Here is a 17,187-nt window from a genome sequence, read left to right as displayed (position 1 = left end):
GGACGTAAAGTCACCACGCCCTTGACAGCTCTGTGACTAGCTGCAGGTGACTTTCAGCAAATCACCGTCCTTCCGGGGCCTGCATTTCCTCCACTGTAAACTGAGGAAACCCAGCCCACCGGTTTCCGAAGTTCCTTGTAATTTTCAAATTCCACCTATATAAGAGATTTAAACTATCATAAAAGCATCATATTTTTACCAGCTTAATCTACACCACTGAAGTAATCCAATATTCAAGTGAATTAAAATCATTCTTTCAATTTGCCAGATAAGTTTGTATTTGCTCTAGGCGGGGATGATTTCCAAAGCTACAGTTAAAATTTTCTTTTAAACTGTTGATTTGTTCAATAAACCAAGGCTCCAATTAGCAGTGGTTAGTTATTTCTGAGCAGTCAAGTTGCTAATAGTATTTTAGGTAAAGATAGCCCTCTCTGTTTTTATGCCATTTAATTCTAACGAAGTTTAATTTAAAAAAACATTTTTTTTTTCTGATTGTAAGCTAAATATAGCTTACTGAAAAACAGACACATTATAGACAATATAAAGAAACTGAGCCCTGGCTGGTGTGGCTCAGTGGGTTGGGTGCCAGCCTGTGAATCAGCGGGTCACCGGTTCGGTTCCGGGTCAGGGTGCATGCCTGTGTTGCAGGCTGGGTGCCCAGTGCGGGGCACAGGGGAGGCAGCCACACATTGATTGTTTCTCTTTTTCTCACTCCTGTCCCCTGTCTCTAAAAATAAATAAATAAAATATTTTTTAAAACCCTGAAATTACTTAAAATTTCATTTTCAGCAGTATCTGCTGCTACACACACACAATGTCAGAATAACTTCTTTGCATATATACAAATATAACTAGCTGTCTAGATAAGTATTTTCACAAAAATGGATAATATATGTACTATATTGTATCCTTCCCTTCTCTGCTATTCTCTAAATTTGATCAGATTTCTTTCCCAGTAAATATAGATCTACTTCAACACATTTAGTGGTTAACATTGTATTTATTTACCAGACTCCTCCTTTACCTAAAAATTGGGGTTTTAGTTATTCTCTCTTTAACAATATTGTGATTAATATCCTTACACTTAAATTTTTTGGAGAGCTGTGCAATTATTTCCTTCCCAGAAAGAGAATTGTAGGTTAATATACTGCACTGTAAAATTGGTCATTTTTGTTAGCTTTTCTCTGGAATCATTGAATCAGCTTAAATTCCTAACAACAGTCACTGAATTTCCATACACTTTCAGGAACATAGGAGTAAGAAGAAATACATTTTTAATCTCTTCATTGGCCATATGTATTTCTTCTTTTGTGTACCTATTAAAAAACCTTTCTCGCCGCCTCCCCTTAAATCCACCTGACGTTTTATACATCATATTTCATGAGTGGTGGCTTCTAGTTGGTGGACTCTGGGTGACTGTGAAAAAAGTGAAAGCTCAGTGTCCCCAACCCCACTGGGTCCAGCCCGTGTGGTTCCCAGGGTACTCGGGCTGACAGCCCTCCCGCTTCGGACCAATCACCAGTCTACTCGCTGGAGGAACTCTGCTTGGGGCCTGATTGCTACAAAAACAGCCCCTGCCACCTCCCTTCCCTCGACGTAAAAGAAGCCTGAACCTTGTGCTTTCTTAAAATGGATCCGAGCAACTACGGAGGCTCCCACACTCTTGGTTGGTGCCTTCTTAGTCAATAAACCTTTCTCTACTCGACGTTCTGAATTCTGAAGCACCAAGCACGGGAACTCTGGAGGGGACCAATTCCTCTCTCCTCGTGTTTTCTGACTTTTTCTACAGGGGTCGTGTTGTCAAAAGAAATCCTCAGAGCACTGTGCAACATGTGTTTTTTATTGAAAAAACTGTAATGACAAGGGTATGCTCAGGCCTGAGGGACAGTTTTGTAGCTCTTCCTTATATACTCATAGAGAAAAAGTTTCTCTCGCAGATGTGGGGCCGGTCAGCACACCTGAAACATGCAGCATCCACTGCTGTATGTTCTTGCTCCTTACCTCCCTCCCCTCAGGTTTTTACCTCCATCTTAAGTCCAGTGCACTGCCATTTTCAAATCGTTGTCCAAGGAACCCTCACCTCTGTAGCCCCTATCAGGCCAATGCAGTGGCCAGGAAGATGGGTTTTAGGGGGAGAGGATGAGACAGGCAGGGGAGTCTGCTGCCCACTTTGCATGCAACTCTCTCTTCAGGATTCCAGCCTTGGAATCCTGGACTTGGACCTTCTGCCAGGTCTGTAGAAGTGCAAGTTCACAAAATACCAGTTCAGCCTCAGCTCTTGAGAGGGAAGTACACAGTCTCCTACCTGTAACTATCCAAACTTTAACATTAATATAAACAGATCTTTTACTAGAATTTAATGGTATAAGATCAATAAAACACTATTACAAACAAAGTGCTAGGATTTGGAAATATTTTTGTTATTAAAGATAAAGATGACTTTTTTTTTTTTGCTCTTAGGGTACTTAAACAGTATTTAAAGGAGAAATTGAAAGCCAGTCTCAATTATGTAGGGTACCAAGTCATCGAAACGAAAAATAAACTTTAAATAAACAAAAGTACTGAAAAGTACTGAATTAATTTTTATGGCCTTATATCCCTATTTCTGAAAGCCTTACCCTCAATTAGATTTTACCTTTCATTTTCATAGCTCATGGAAGACACAGTTGTACATGCTTAAAGTCACATAACATCATCTAGGCATTTGAAATGTGTCATATAGCTATACTCTGGATTTGGATAGTGTTCTGGCCAATTTTGAGAGAATGTTCATGTCAAATGATCACCATCTTCCTAACTGATAATCAAGTAATTTTTTTCATTTTCAATATGAACAACTTCTAATAAAAGTGCTATTAGACACTATATTTTCCCCCCTCACCTGAGGCCATTTTTTCATTGCTTTTAGAAAGACAGGAAGGGCAGGCCAGAGGGTGGGAGGGAGGGAGGGAAGGAAACATTAAGTGGGCACACGCTCAGACCAGGGATCAAACCTGCACCCTCGGTAGGTATGTGCCCTGACTGGGAATCAAATCTGCAACCTTTCAGCATCCGGGAGTATGCTCCGACCAACTAAGCCATGCCAGCAGCAACTAGATTATGTTTTATGCTTTATGTAACCAAGAACTATACAAATAACATCATGAATTAAGTAAACAATTTACAATTTTACAAGGAAAGAGAATGAAACACTGAATCAAGACACAAGAGCCATGGATACTTATCGTTGAGTAGTTATATATTCTTGTAAATACATACAGAAACAAGGTAGCTAAACAGCTGTAGTTGTTTTATATGTCACTTAGAAGTGACTCTCATTCCAAAAGCAAATATTTATTGAATACAGAATAACAGTCTAATAAATATGTCCATGTCCTAATCACCAGAATTTCTGAATATGTTAGGTTACATGACAAAGGAGATTTAGGTAACTGATGGAGTTATGGTTGCTATTCAGATTATGTTAATTAAGACAGAGAATACAACCTGGATTATCAGGTAAACCCGATGTAATCACAAGAGTCCTCAAAAGTGGAATAGCTATATTAATTTAAATCTTAAAAATTAAAAAGTATTTAAAAAATAAATGAAAGCAGTCAGATGAATAACAACAGCAAAAGTAGAATAGGGAAGCCAGAGAGAGATGTGCTTAAGGAAAAATGGTCAGAGAAATGCCATGTTGCTCACTTTGAAGATGTAACAGAAAGAGCCAAGAGGCAAGGAACATGGGTGGCACCCAGAAAAGGCCAGGAAACGGACTCTCCCCAGAATCTCCAGAAAGACACACAATGCTGCTGTCCCCTTGATCTCTGCCCAGTGAAATACAAGTTGGAGCCCTAACCCACTGAACGGTGAGAATACATTTGTGTTGTTGTAAGCCACTCAGTGAGTGACTTTAAACAGCAGCATTAAAAACTAGTATAAGCACCCACTAAGTACCAAAAATAACGTTGGACATATGGTGATTAGTAAAATAGGTGACAGCTTCAAAGTTATTATTTAGATGGCTGCTGTGGACTGAGCTGTGTCTTCCTAAAATATGCACGTTGAAGCACTAACCCCCAACGTGAGGGTCATGGGAGAACGAGCCTTTGGCAGGTAATTCAGTTTGGACTTGCACGAGGTCCTGAGGTTGGGGCCCTCATGATGGGATTAGTGCCCTTATTAAAGGAGAGCCTGCTTTTGTGTTCTCTCTGCCATGTGACAGCAAGAATACAGCTGTCTGTAAGCCAGAAAGAGCACCCTGCTGGAATCTGACCATGCAGATCTCGGACTTCCAGCCTTCAAAACCTCGAGAAAATAAACTTCGGTGGCTTCAGCCATCCAGTTGATGGTGTTTTGTTATAACAGCCCAAGCTGAGGCAGACTTGTTAATTAAATACTGGAAAAGGAACACTAAAATCAGTGTCAGGTGTCAACTCTTAGTAACTTTATCACTAATCAGGTGATGGCAAACTCGACAACTGAGAAATTACTTGTTATTCATGCTAGAAATCGCTGCTCTTGAATAAAGTTTAACTTGATTATTCATCAGATAAAACAGTAGTATCAGCTGGGGGAGGAAAACCCCATCTTGACTAATTTCTTTTACTATAATCCTAACAAATATGAAATAAGCACCAATGACAAAGGTTTGATGTTTTTAAGATGATAACAAATCCAGACTGAAGGCCACAACACTTCAGTGAAGGGCAATGGATAGAATAAGTGGTCTTTGGTGAGAGCTGGGTTATGAACAAAGGTTTCACACATTCCGAACACTGGTAGGTACCTTCAGACGCTCCTGATGCTGTCCCTTAGGAGGGCAATTGAACGCGATCTCAGAACAGGACGCACTGTGCACTGCGGAAGCAGGGAGCGAGGAGGGCAGTTTGGAGGCTCCTGCTCAGCCTCAGGAGGAGGAGGGGAAGGAGGAGGATCGGCACCAGGTTTGCAGAAGCAGAGGAAGAACAACATGGCTTCATTCAGGATGCATTTTGGAAAAGAAGTTAATCAGGTATTGACAGATTGGGTATGAGATAGGAGAGAAAGAAGAGTTCAGGAAAATACCAAGATTTTGGAGCTGAGCAATTTAGTTACAGTATGTTGGGGTAGAAATTCAAGGGTTAGGTTTAGGATATAATGTATTTGGGGTCTTTTGTTTAGTCTTTAAAAAGAACCTAATTTTTATTTACTTAAAAAGATTTTGTTTATTTTTAGAAAGAGGGGAAGGGAGGGAGAAAGAGAGGGAGAGAAACATCAATATGCAAGAAACACACTGAGTGGCTTCCTCTTGCACGCCCCCAACCAGGGACCTGGCCCACAATCCAGGCATAAGCCCTGACTGGGAATCGAACCTGAAACTTTTCAGTTCACAGGCAGGTGCTCAGTCCACTGAACCATGCCAGCCAGGCAGGACGTAATATATCTGTGATGTCTATTAGACAGCTAAGTGGAGATGGTGAGCAGACAACTAGGTTTCAGGGACAGACTGCAGGTGTGATTTTGGAGTCCTCAGAATAAACGGGGGCTGGCAGAACTAACGCCTGCTGGAGTGTGGTTGGTATGGTAATAATATGGATGTAATAATTTACAGTTTTAAGTAGAACATTTCACCTAAAATGTCATATAGTGTGCTTGAGCATGATATTGTTATGTTACAGAATTACATGCTTATGGTTTTGTAATAAAAGAGTTTGTTATAAAAAAGGGGCATTATTTGTGCTGGGCCCTGAATATGGTACTTTATGCCATGAGACTGCATAAAATCATCTGGTGAGCAATGTATAGAGGGAAGTGAATGGAAACACTAATATTTAAGACTTATGAATAAAAGTGGGATTCAGCAGAACAGAATGATGAGTCACGGCCAGGAACTTGGAAGGAAAAACTAGCCGTGTGCGTCCTGGAAGCCATGTAAGAAAACAGTTCAATAAGGTATGAGGACAAATGCTGGCTTGCTAAGAAGCTGAGGTGACTCAGAACTGAGCACTGAACTTGGCAGCATGAGAGGCCCGGGTATCTCAACAAGAAATGTGGGGATGAAGACTGAAATGGGTTGAAGAGAGACCTATGCAAAGGCAGGGAGGAGGGTCTGTGCACACAAATAACTTCTCTGAGGTATCTGGCCACGGAAGAGCCACCCAGCATGGGACTTCATCAAGGAGCATAGCCGAGAAGCAGGAGTGTTCACACCCTGCTCCCGACACCTGAGTGCAACGCTGTTCTGATGGGCTGGCAAGCCTTCTTATCCTCACTGTCGGACAGCCCTCTGTTCCCTTTCACCAGCGCTTCCAGATGGGAACAACTGCCCAGCTCATGGATGATCCCGACCCCCCTCAGCAGTGCCGCTGCCATTTCTCATCTTCCAATTCCTTTTTAAAAAATATATTTACTGACTTCAGAGAGAGAGGGAGGGAGGGAGGGAGAGGCAGAGGGGGAGGAGAGGGGAGAAGGGGAGACAGAGTGAAAGAGAGATAGACTAGTCACCTCCCACACACGCCCTGACCAGCGATTGAACCTGCATCCTAGATGCGTGCTCTGGGAATCAAACTCCCAACCTTCTGGTGCACAGGACAACACTCCAACCAACTAGCCAGGGGCCTTCCAATTCTTTTTTTCTGCTTTTCTTGTTTGTCTCTATTTTCTTGTCTCTTGTTGCTTCTCCCTACTTTTGGACGTCTGAGCAATAAAGGTGACTTTTTGGATACAACATCAGTGGCAAAGTGGATGACTTCTCTTACACACACGGCCTGATCACTGCAGACAGGCAAGAGCAGTCTCTGAAATCACGGCTCTCCTCACCTGCGTACAGCACCTTTTCTGAAGGCCTCAGGGCTGAGTCCTGGAAGTCTGAGGCTCCCTTTAGGCGGGCCTCCATGACTACTGCATTCATGAGTATGGTAAGGACTTATTCAGACAGTGGTACATTCCTAAAAGGCAGGCACCTCTTGGGTCCTTACCACATCCATTCCACAGACTCTACTGCAGCCGATGTGACTGAGCAGCGTGAGAGACGACAGAGCTGCAGAGAACATGGACAGGTGTACTCCCTTCAGGGAGCAGGGAGCAGTCTAGCAGGGCTTTTACGGAAGCAAATGGACACAACACGGTATGGTAAACGGTTTCATAAGGGGATACAGGATGCTTTGAAAGCATACAGAAAGAAGAGCTTGTTCAAATCTGGGTGTTGCAGAAACTTCCCTGGGAAAGTGATGTTTAAGTTGTGAAGTGTGTAAGTCAGCGAACATGGGGCATCTTGGGGGAAGAATGTGTGCAAAGGCCCAGAAGCAAATAGGAACAGAGCATATTTGGGGACACTGACAAGAGTTAAATATGGCTGAGTGTGGATGTGTGTACATTCTGGAGTGAGGATGGGACCCCCAAGGATGAGCAGAGAGAAAGCCAGAGAGAAGGGATGGTCAGAGCAGGAGATAGGGTGACGAGTTTGGACCACGTCCTGGGATATCGCACTGTTACAGGTACATACACCTGGTACTCGGGGAGTACCAACAGGTAGAGGTGGAAGGGCTTCACTTCATTACGTTAAATGTTCCTACAACGTTAGAATTCATTTCTACAATGCCATGCTTTACTTTTACAATTCAAGTGTTCATTACCGAATTGCAGCAATGACAGTGGCTATGGGGAAAAGATATCATTAGAAAAGTAAAATGGAAAGATGGAACGGAACAGGGGAGAGGGAGAAATTAAAGCAGATACCTAAATTTCTGATGCGGCGAATGGGTGGATGGTGAGTGGTGGAACCTTCATGAAATGTGGGGAAACAGAGCGCGACACGGGTGTGGGGGACGAGTTGGGATTTGGTCACATGCAGCTCCAAGTACCCAGAGGACATTCGGATGGAATTAAAAGCTAGTACGGAGGGGTCTGGAATCTATTATAACTCTCGAAAAAATGTGAGTTGATGAAGGAAATGTGGACACTCTCAGCATGTACATGCTAACTTAAGTCCTGAGAAAGGATGAGACGGCCCTGGTACCAGTCAAGAGTAAAAAGAAAAGGCTCGAACAGAAGCTGGAGGGTGAGCAACGTCCAAAACTAACGGCTCAGAATGTCGTGGCCCGTCCGCATCGTAGTCTCCCGAGGAGTCTGAGAAACGTGTAGACTGTTGGAGCCACCACCAGCCTCCTGAATGAGACACTACACATGGCCTGGGAATGTGCACTGTAGGCAAGAATCCAGGTTATTTTTGTGTAAAGTTTGAGAACCACTGACTTAGAAAATACATGGAATAAGAGTCAGGGAAAAGAAGTTAAGAAGAAGCTGTATTCTGCTCACTGCTAAAGAAAACAGAACTTTGTGTCACAGTAGTCAATGGAAAAAACTGATGAAAAGTAAGCAGTCAGTAAAATTTGTTCAATAAATAATCGGGACAAGTACTTAAAGTTATAATTTACCTCTGTATATTTCCTACTTTCTACTAACTACTCTACAGTATAAATAAAGTTAATACCTGGGTAATTTATAAGAAAAATAACCATGGAAATATCTAAAAATAATGGATTATACAAGAACCACTTTGATGCCCAAATCTAGGACAAATTACAAGGCGTAGCAGGTTCCTAGCAAGTTAGTGAATAACCACCATGACCTCCTGGGTCAAGTTAATCCCTGAAGTGTATAAACAAGGAAATGGCACTCTGTGCCAGAAAGATGGGTTCAGTTTTAAGAAGCTCCGAAAGAAAGCTGTCAGCTTTATGGCACACTATGTGGACGCTCTCTCCCATGTCAACCAAATTACTTACCATCTGATCAAAACCGAGCCACTACTTCACTTATAAGCTATTAAAAACCAACGGATAAAGATATAGCCTGTTTGTCCAACTAAATCTGATAGCTCTGCTTTAGACCACAGTGATGAAGTAGTTGCTTATCAAACAACTGTTCTTTGCCAAGGTTGCTAGGTTTCAGGGCATTGGTTTTGCCAGAAACCTCATTTGTTCTGAGCAGTTAAAAGGATCTGTACTCCTAAGACATTTGCTTGGTAGGAGGTAAACTGATTAACCCCCAAACTAATTCATACTTGTCTGGGACACCCCCCCACCAACCCCAATTTGAAGTCACCACAAAACATGACACAGAGGTAAAGAAAACCGGAAAAGAGAAGATATTTACTTCATTATTTCCATTTTTGCTTTTATTTTTCTTTCTATTCCTTCATTTGTAGGTGTTGGGGGGGTAAAATTTCAAACTTGGTGATTACAAAGTGCTCACTTATATACTACTGCAGATAAATACATTTTTACTGATTGTTATGACTACCATTAATTAATTGTGTGACTCTGGGTGACTTTCTCGCCTATCAGTTATACAACACATTGTCTTTTTAAAAGATTTTATTTGTTTATTTTTAGAGAGAGGGGAAAGAAGGAAGAAAGAGGGAGACACCATTGATTAGTTGCCTCTTTCACACCCCACTGGGGACCTGGACCACAACCCAGGTATGTGCCGTGACCGGGAATTGAACCCTCACCTTTCGATCTGCAGGCCTCACTCAATCCACTGAGTTACACCAGCCAGGGCTATACAATATATTCCTAAAGATTTTTTCCAAATCTTAAATTCTATTATTCTAAGATTGGAAGAGAGGGAAACAGCAGCCAAAAAGGTAAATGTTCTATTGTTTTAAGAGAGTTGGAAAAGGTAACATTCTATTTACTTAACATTTAACAGGACTTAACTTACTTAAGTCCTCTAAAGGACTTACAGATGGACTCTATTTACTTAATGTTTGTGAAGACTACCCAGAGGTGGTCACGCCACTGCTAGTCGTACAACTTCTTGATTCAATGCGTTGCAACAAACCAACTGGTAACATTTCAAGAGTCCATCTGTTAGCTGGTAATTTAGAACAGAGAACATTAATTTCTTCCACAGAAACGATGTGATACATAGTAGCTAGGCTCTTAGGCTAATTCGTTTCGTAAGTTTAAGCTCCAATGCAAGTGAATTGCTAGAGTCTTTTGGAAAAGTAGAAAACAGACGCTTCCACACTTGTAATTAAGCAAAAAGAACATCAGAATGAAACAAACAAACAAGCAATGTTTCACTTGAAGACTATTCCTCACAATGAAGTCAACCAAAAGACCCACTGGCCTGATTATGCACGCTGCAGATCCTCCCAGGGACCAGATGATAACAGCCTACTCCTCAAGTCCACAGACTCCAAATTAAGGATGGACCCCTCATTACACAACACTCGAGGGTCTAAATTTTAGCTACAGGGCACCACTGGTTCAGAAGTATCCCAAAGCCGAAAGCTCCGAGAAAAGCACAAAGTTGGAGAGGGTAAGGAGAGCAGGGGCCTTTTTTTAAAGATAACCCCCGACCTCAGCGGGAAATGAACCTAGTGAATGCAGGATTCTCTTCACATCCCATCTCAGGATTTCCTGGCCAATGTTCCTGAGAGTTCAGTGGCAGCTCAGTAAACAGGGAGCCTAAAAACAATGAAGATACACTTCCTAACTGGAGCAGGGGCTGTGAAAAGGAACGATTTTCCGAGCTGCCATGCCAAGTACTAGACACCTGCTACTGCCAGCAGCAGCTCCAGCTTTAATTGTGAGGAGGCTGCCTGGAGGAATGTCTGCTTCCTGGCTCTCACTGAATCCCCCTTTCAACGCCTCTACACATCTAGGGCTTCCAATACATATGCATACTCACAAATCTGCGGCATCTAACTCCTGGGCACCTATCTTTATCATCTGCTAAGGCTGGAAATAGAAAAACCAAACGAGTGTTCTCTTCTCCTGAAAAGGACTACTTACTGTACTTTAAGCTTTAACTCTCATGATGACAAATGTCCCTATTTAAGCCTGTATTTTGGGCAATTCAGATGTTTAATTTATAAGTACACCTTCTCATTCACTATGGAAACAATGACCTATTTTATCTAATTTAAACAGGTTTAAATATCAGGTGAAGAGTTTCAAGATATTTGTCACTCTAGTTTTTTAAGACCTGCAATTTCAATTTTCCCTTAGCCTTTTCCTTGATATGAGGAAACTAAAACTGAAGTCATACTCAGACAGTATAACCCAAAACAAGTAATTTGGCATGTCAACAGGAATATATATATATATATATATATATATATATATATATATATAAAGCTTTTAATTAATTGGGTTTCTGAGTGTATGGATAAATGTGCAGTGTACTCAAATCTACATACTAAAGTAGTCTTCCAATTCTTTAGTAAGTATATCTAAATGTGATAATCACAATTGTAACTGAGGGTTGAGTTTTGCCTGCAAAATTATTGCTGGAAGGGCAGCATGGGTAATGTGAGCAGAGCCATCAGAGTAGAACTCAGAGGCTGACATGGTACCCAAGTCTATTTACATGTGCTGCATTTCCCTCTGATTAAATCCAACTTTCCTTCTCTAGCCTCTTATTGTTACCATATAGTCACCAACTTTATTTCTTCTGGTATGATGGTTGCCTGAATTTATGTAACTGTTACGAAACAAAATATTGGAAAATTCACGGAAAAAGATCATTTAAAAAGGCATGTAGTAAAGAAATCCTGCTTTCTACACTTTAAGCCTAACTACTTACTGCAAGGGTGACTTGGCAGAGATCCAGAAAATTCTTTATATTTCTCCCTTTCTGAGGCAACCCATACCTTCCCCCTCTAAAACATATATATCTAAGGTGCAAAAAGAAGGAAGTTGCTGAAAAATAAAAACCAAATCAGATTCCACTTTCCAACTGGCATGTTTAGCATATAGGTAATACATTTCTACCACCTTTCACTTTTCAGATGGGCTACTTTCTAAGCTGAGTGGCAGGACACCTAGCGGGAAGGAGAAATCAATGTCATGGAGTATAAATAGCTGTGGCCAGAAACAATACTGCAGAGGAGCCAATAGGATAAGGGCTCCCCAAATTGCGGCGAGAGTGAATTAATCTCATGTCTCCATGAGAGCCTCAGGGAAAGCTGAGGAAACAAAAGAAGGGTGGAAGTAATGGGGACTCGCATAAGATTTCCAATCTTTCTTTAGAGGTGAACTCGCAGCATTTTCTAGGGTTTCTGAAACCTATATTTCTTAAAGCTCAGCTGGCATCGCCAAGAAAAGGAAAATTTTTCTAAAGTTAGGTATAGAGAGAATGCCACCCGGATAGGAAGTCAGTCTTTTCTCAGATTGCCAAAAACTATTCACCAATATCAATGCTGACTTTCAACTATTTTGTTTAACTCATTCAATATACTTGAGATAAAATATGCATTCCACAGCAAATGTAAATGTGAATGAACCTCACTTTACACAAAAGTAAAGCCTGCATCGTGTTCTCATCATTGTTCATTACACACTAACGTCCAGTAATTTCACACAATGAATACATTTGACACCACTCGGCTAAACTGCTCGCGGGGTACACACTTCGCTTTCTAAATGTTTGCTGAACTTTCCAGGATTGCTTTCAAGTGCTGAAATTCATCAAGTTTACTAAATTTCTGTAGCAGACACACACAAATGTACACCACTCCGCCAGCATCCACAAAATGCAGGCAATCATAAAGTTACGTAAGAAAAGCAGGAATTAGCTCAGGCACAAGAACCCAGGAAATCGCATATCCCTCTCGCAGGGTCACTGCAACTAGGTAGAGAAACAATGCAAAGTACACTGGGAAACGAGGGCGGTTACAGCTGAAAAGATGCAGGCAACGCCACCAGAGGCATCTTCAGGCATTCCTTCGGAAGGAGAGTGAGTGTGTGTAGTCTCTAAGGGGCCCCAGTTCACCTGGGTTAACTGCACCAGCCAAAACCACCACAGCCAGACACAAATGCCGGCAAGTGGGAGAGGAGATTAGGGGAGCAGCAGTAAATGATCCACTGCCCATAGGTGCCTAAGCTGTCATCACCCGGGGACCCGGCGCTGCCACCTGCTTTCTCCTTCCTCGGGGAGCGCTGGTGACGCGTGGGCCCGTGGAGAACTAGAGGGAAAGAAAACGAATCTGTGGTCCTAAAGCCCGAGCGCGAGAAAATGTCCCCAGGGACCGAACCCCCGCAAACTGGGAGACTCTCCCCACGCAGCGCGAGGCCCCAGGGGTGGACACTTAGGAACTTACAGGCGGCCAGGGCGAGGGCCAGGGCATGAGTGGGGAAGGAGCGGCGCGGGGTCATCCGGACCCCGGCGCAGGGTCTTTGGGGAGGTAGGCTGGGGGCGGGGCCGCGCGGAGCCAAATTGCTCGGGGTCTGGCCCGGGCATCACCCCCCGGGGCTGGGGCCGGCGCGGACGGAGAGGGGCACCCTGGCTGTTACCTGCTGCTGGATCTTCCCGTCCTCCGTGACGACCCAGTGCGTGGTGGCGAAGGCCCCTCGAGCTGCCACACTCAGCAAGGCGGAAAGGCTGAGGAGCCAGCCTGGGCCGGAGCACGGCGGCAGCTCGCACCGGCCGCGGGCCCCGACTGCCGCCGCCATCTTGCCCCCGCCCCCGGCCGGGCCGCTCACACCGGAAGAGGAAGCGGGCCTCCGCCGCCCGCCATCTTGGGGAGGTCGGCCTTGGACCAGGAGGCGGGGCCGAGGGCGTGCGGCCGGGCGCCGCGGGCTTCCTCCACCTGCCTCTGGGCGACCGGGAAGCGCGGCCTCTGGCGGCTGGCCCAGCCTGGCTTCAGGTCGGAGACCGACTTTTTGTCGTTTTCTTGTGTGAGATCTGACCTCTGATCGTGGGAACTAGCGGGAGAGAGAAATAGTATTATACGTGGAGCCAGAAAGAGCGCACTCAAGAGTGGGTGAATACACACACATTTTAAAATAAAACCTTGGTTTTTATCTTAGTTCTGGTTGTGTAAAATAGTTGAGAAATAAAAGGTACGCTTTCGAAGCTCCAAAGGGAACAGATGTATCTTTGATTCTTAAAGCCTCGCAGTAGTGGAAGCTTCAGAACTGGATGGTTGTCAGTCTAGGTCAGTGCTACCCTGTAGAAATACAATATGAACTACGAGCTACGTACGCAATTTAAAAGAAAGAAACAACTAACGTTTTATTTAATCCGTTATGCACAAAATAGCATAAGTTCCCTATAAAATTCTTACAAATTAGTTTTGTTTTTGTACGAAGTCTTCGAAATCGGTATGTGTTTAACGTTTACAGCTCAGCTAAACGAGAACTATCAAGGTTTCCCGGACTTAATAGCCGCCCGTGGCCAGTGGCGATGTTTGTGGGCTGCATGGGCGTAGGCTGGAGGTCCAGGTCTGGAGACCAGCGGTGTTGGCACCACGTGGGAGCTTATTAGAAGAGCACATTCATGGCTCTTCTCCCAATCCCCGTCAGATGCTGCCTTTTCACCACCGTTCCAGGTGACTGGTGCGTACATTGAAGTTTGAGAAGCACTTCCCCGTGGTGACTCAACACAGTCCAAGTGACGAGCCTAGACTCTAGCTTCTCCTTCCATATGTCGGTTTAGGTATTTCAAGGCTGCCTTCTAGCTTTGTGTGTTATTTTGTATTTAGGTTCATTATGCTGTTGGTTTTCTCGTTGAGAAAACGAGGGTGAGAATTTTGCCTGACCACTTCCTACACTGGTGTATCGCAGGAAGAAAATTGCCAAGCGTTTGAACACCACTTCGTGCTGTGCGGGCAGTGCGTAGCGTGGTGGTGGTTTTTTGTTCTTTCCGAGAGCAGCTTTTCTTGAGGACAGAAGTAATGAACATTCATTTTATGAAAAATATATGGTTTACCTGACTTTGTCTAGTACTCTGCTAGACACTGGATATGGAACTACGACTACTGAGCGGCCTGCAGTCTAGTGGGCTACTGGTAGGTTGACAGTTGAAATGCAGGGTAATGGGCACACGTGTAGAAGAGAGAGCAACCAAACAGGTGAAAGGCTTGGAGTAAAGGTGCTGATTCAGGCAGAATAAGCAATAAGTGTGAAAAGGTGAAATGGGTGTCAGGTTGTTAAGGGTTTCTTGTATGTGATACCAAGGAGTTTAAACATAGATAGAAATGTTTCAGAGTTTAGAAACAAAAGTGGCAAGTGATAGAGTCCCTTTGTTGTTCGCTTCTTTTTTTAAGGCATAGGAGTCAACTCTCTTACCTGTGTATAAACCTAAGTAATGGCAATCATCAACATCTAACATTCGTTGAGTGTTTAAATGTTTATTGGGCACTGTACTTGCATAGCTCGTATTAATCTTTGCTAATTTACCAGACATAGGCTGGTTAAGTAATTTGGCCGAGATTATACAGGTAATAAGCAGCAGAACTTAGATTTGGAATCGGACCTACCTGACTTGGGAAACTGAGCCTGGATGAAGGATGGTGAAGAGTTGGAGAGAAGCCCCAACATCACATATTTTTGCCCATCAGCAAGTTCTTTGACATGTTAATCTGTAAAGAAGTAGAATCATGCTTCTGTAGCTTTAACATACCACCCACCTCTAATTCCCCTAAATGATAACTGCTGTCCATTTGGATCCTTTATTAGTTTTCTGTTGTGGTGTGACAAACAACCACGATACAGCAGTTTAACTCGCACTTAGCTCAGTTTCCATGGGTCAAGTAACTGACATGGCGTGTCGAGGTTCTCTGCTCAGCATCTCACACGACTGGTATGAAGGCTGCAATCTCATCGGAAGCTTGGAGGCCTCTTCCAGGCTCTCTCAAGTTCTTGGCAGAATTTAGTTCTTCGCCACTATAGGACTGAGGACCCAATTTTCTTGCTGGCTGCTAACCGTGGCCACTTTAAACTTCAAGGCCGTTCACCATTCCTTGCCACATGGCCCTCTCAATATGGCATCTGTTCCTTTAAGGCAAGCAGGAGAACCTCCACTACTCTATCTTTGGACTTCTTGCAATTTCTGATCTCCAGGCCCAGATTGAAAGGGCTCTTGTAATTAGATAAGGTCCACCTGGATAATCTCTTAATCCTAAATTAACTAATCATCCTTAATGACATCTGCAAAAAATTCTTTTGCCATATACATGATAAATTATTGGAATTATATCACATCACATGTTCTCCACACATTCAAGGGAGATTTTATGGGAGGCAAGGATCGTTGGGGGTCACGCTGGAAATCTGCCCGCCCAGGCCCTGACTGCCCCCCATAGTCTGTTTACTGAATGGTTTTAAGCATCACACAGTAACAGAAGTGATTTTACTGATCCTTTTAGCTGCCTGAAATCCTTTCCTTGCTCTCCCTTTTCAAATCTGTTATTTAAGGTACAGCTCAAATCCCACATTGTAAAAAGTCTGTCAACTTCTTTTGTCTCTTCTGATTTTTATAGCACTAATATTGCAACTAATACCATGTTACTTTGTGAAATTACTTTGAACATTTTGAAGAGATAAACTCGAGTAATTCTTTGTTCAATTTAGTTAGACTAAGAATCTGAGAACAGGAAGCATTTTTGTATACAAACATATTTTTATCTTCTGTAAAGCTTCCATACATAAGTGGTTAGTTTGCTTAGTTTTTTAACCCCCAATAAAAGGTACATTTCTCATTTTATGTAACTAAAACAATGAAAAATCTTAACCTAAATAAAGTTGTTGCTACTTATTTTCTACACCCAGATAGACCACTTGATAGCCTTAGAATAAAGGCTATCCTTTTTAATTATACTTTCTTTTTTTCCTTTTTAATTGTACTTTCTCTTTTAAATGCTTAGATAAAACCTATAAAAATATAAGATGGCACTTGATAAAATTTCTGATCTCTAAACTGTAATTTAATCCTCAGTTGAATAAGCGATAGAAAAACTCCTAACTGCATTTATTTGGTCTTTCAAGAAAGTATTCTGGCGAATAGACACTTTAATTTATTTACTCTCATTATAAATTAATAGAATTTTTGAAGCTAGGAAATGAACAATGATAAAATGATTTCCCTGGATTATTTATTCCTCCCTTGGGCCATTTTATCTGAAAGTTGCAAAAAATTACTATGTTGTTTATTTCTTAGCAAAAATACTTAAGATATTAATATCCCTCAGAGTTAACACTGGTTTTAATTCTGTTAATGGATTATCTTTTGCTTCATAGTCAACTTAAATCTTAGTGGCTTTAATACATGATTTTATTATTTTTCATTGTTTGTGGCTGGACCCAGCTGGGTGGTTCTCTTCCTGCTTTTGGCCAGAGTCATTCATTCATAAGGCGGCATTCAGCTGAGACAGGGCTGGGGCTGGAAGGTCTCAAAATGGCCCCACCCACATGTGTAGTGCTTTAGCTGAAG

The 17,187-nt window shown here is 42.7% G+C and overlaps 1 protein-coding gene across 4 annotated transcripts in view; it reads right to left on the bottom strand.

The window, feature by feature from the left end:
• Positions 1 to 13,462, bottom strand: part of TTC17 (tetratricopeptide repeat domain 17) — a 99,100-nt gene extending 85,638 nt beyond the window's left edge. For 2 of the 4 annotated variants that reach the window (XM_053673012.1, XM_053673013.1), the window contains exons 1-2: positions 13,269 to 13,462; positions 12,890 to 12,940 (exon numbers count right to left, since the gene is read on the bottom strand). In XM_053673012.1, the coding sequence (XP_053528987.1) occupies positions 12,890 to 12,940; positions 13,269 to 13,427 (210 nt within the window). In that variant the 5' untranslated portion in view covers positions 13,428 to 13,462. The remainder of the gene's footprint in view (positions 1 to 12,889; positions 12,941 to 13,268) is intronic. The other 2 variants (XM_037166267.2, XM_037166268.2) reach the window with 1 other exon arrangement.
• Positions 13,463 to 17,187: the final 3,725 nt, after the last annotated feature.

The sequence above is a fragment of the Artibeus jamaicensis genome, unplaced genomic scaffold, assembly GCF_021234435.1.
Source record: "Artibeus jamaicensis isolate MK-2021 breed Jamaican fruit bat unplaced genomic scaffold, CSHL_Jam_final contig_797, whole genome shotgun sequence".
In the NCBI taxonomy this organism is placed as follows: Eukaryota; Metazoa; Chordata; class Mammalia; order Chiroptera; family Phyllostomidae; genus Artibeus; species Artibeus jamaicensis.
Note: the sequence above shows the minus strand (reverse complement) of the source record. Positions and strands in the feature narration are given on the sequence as shown.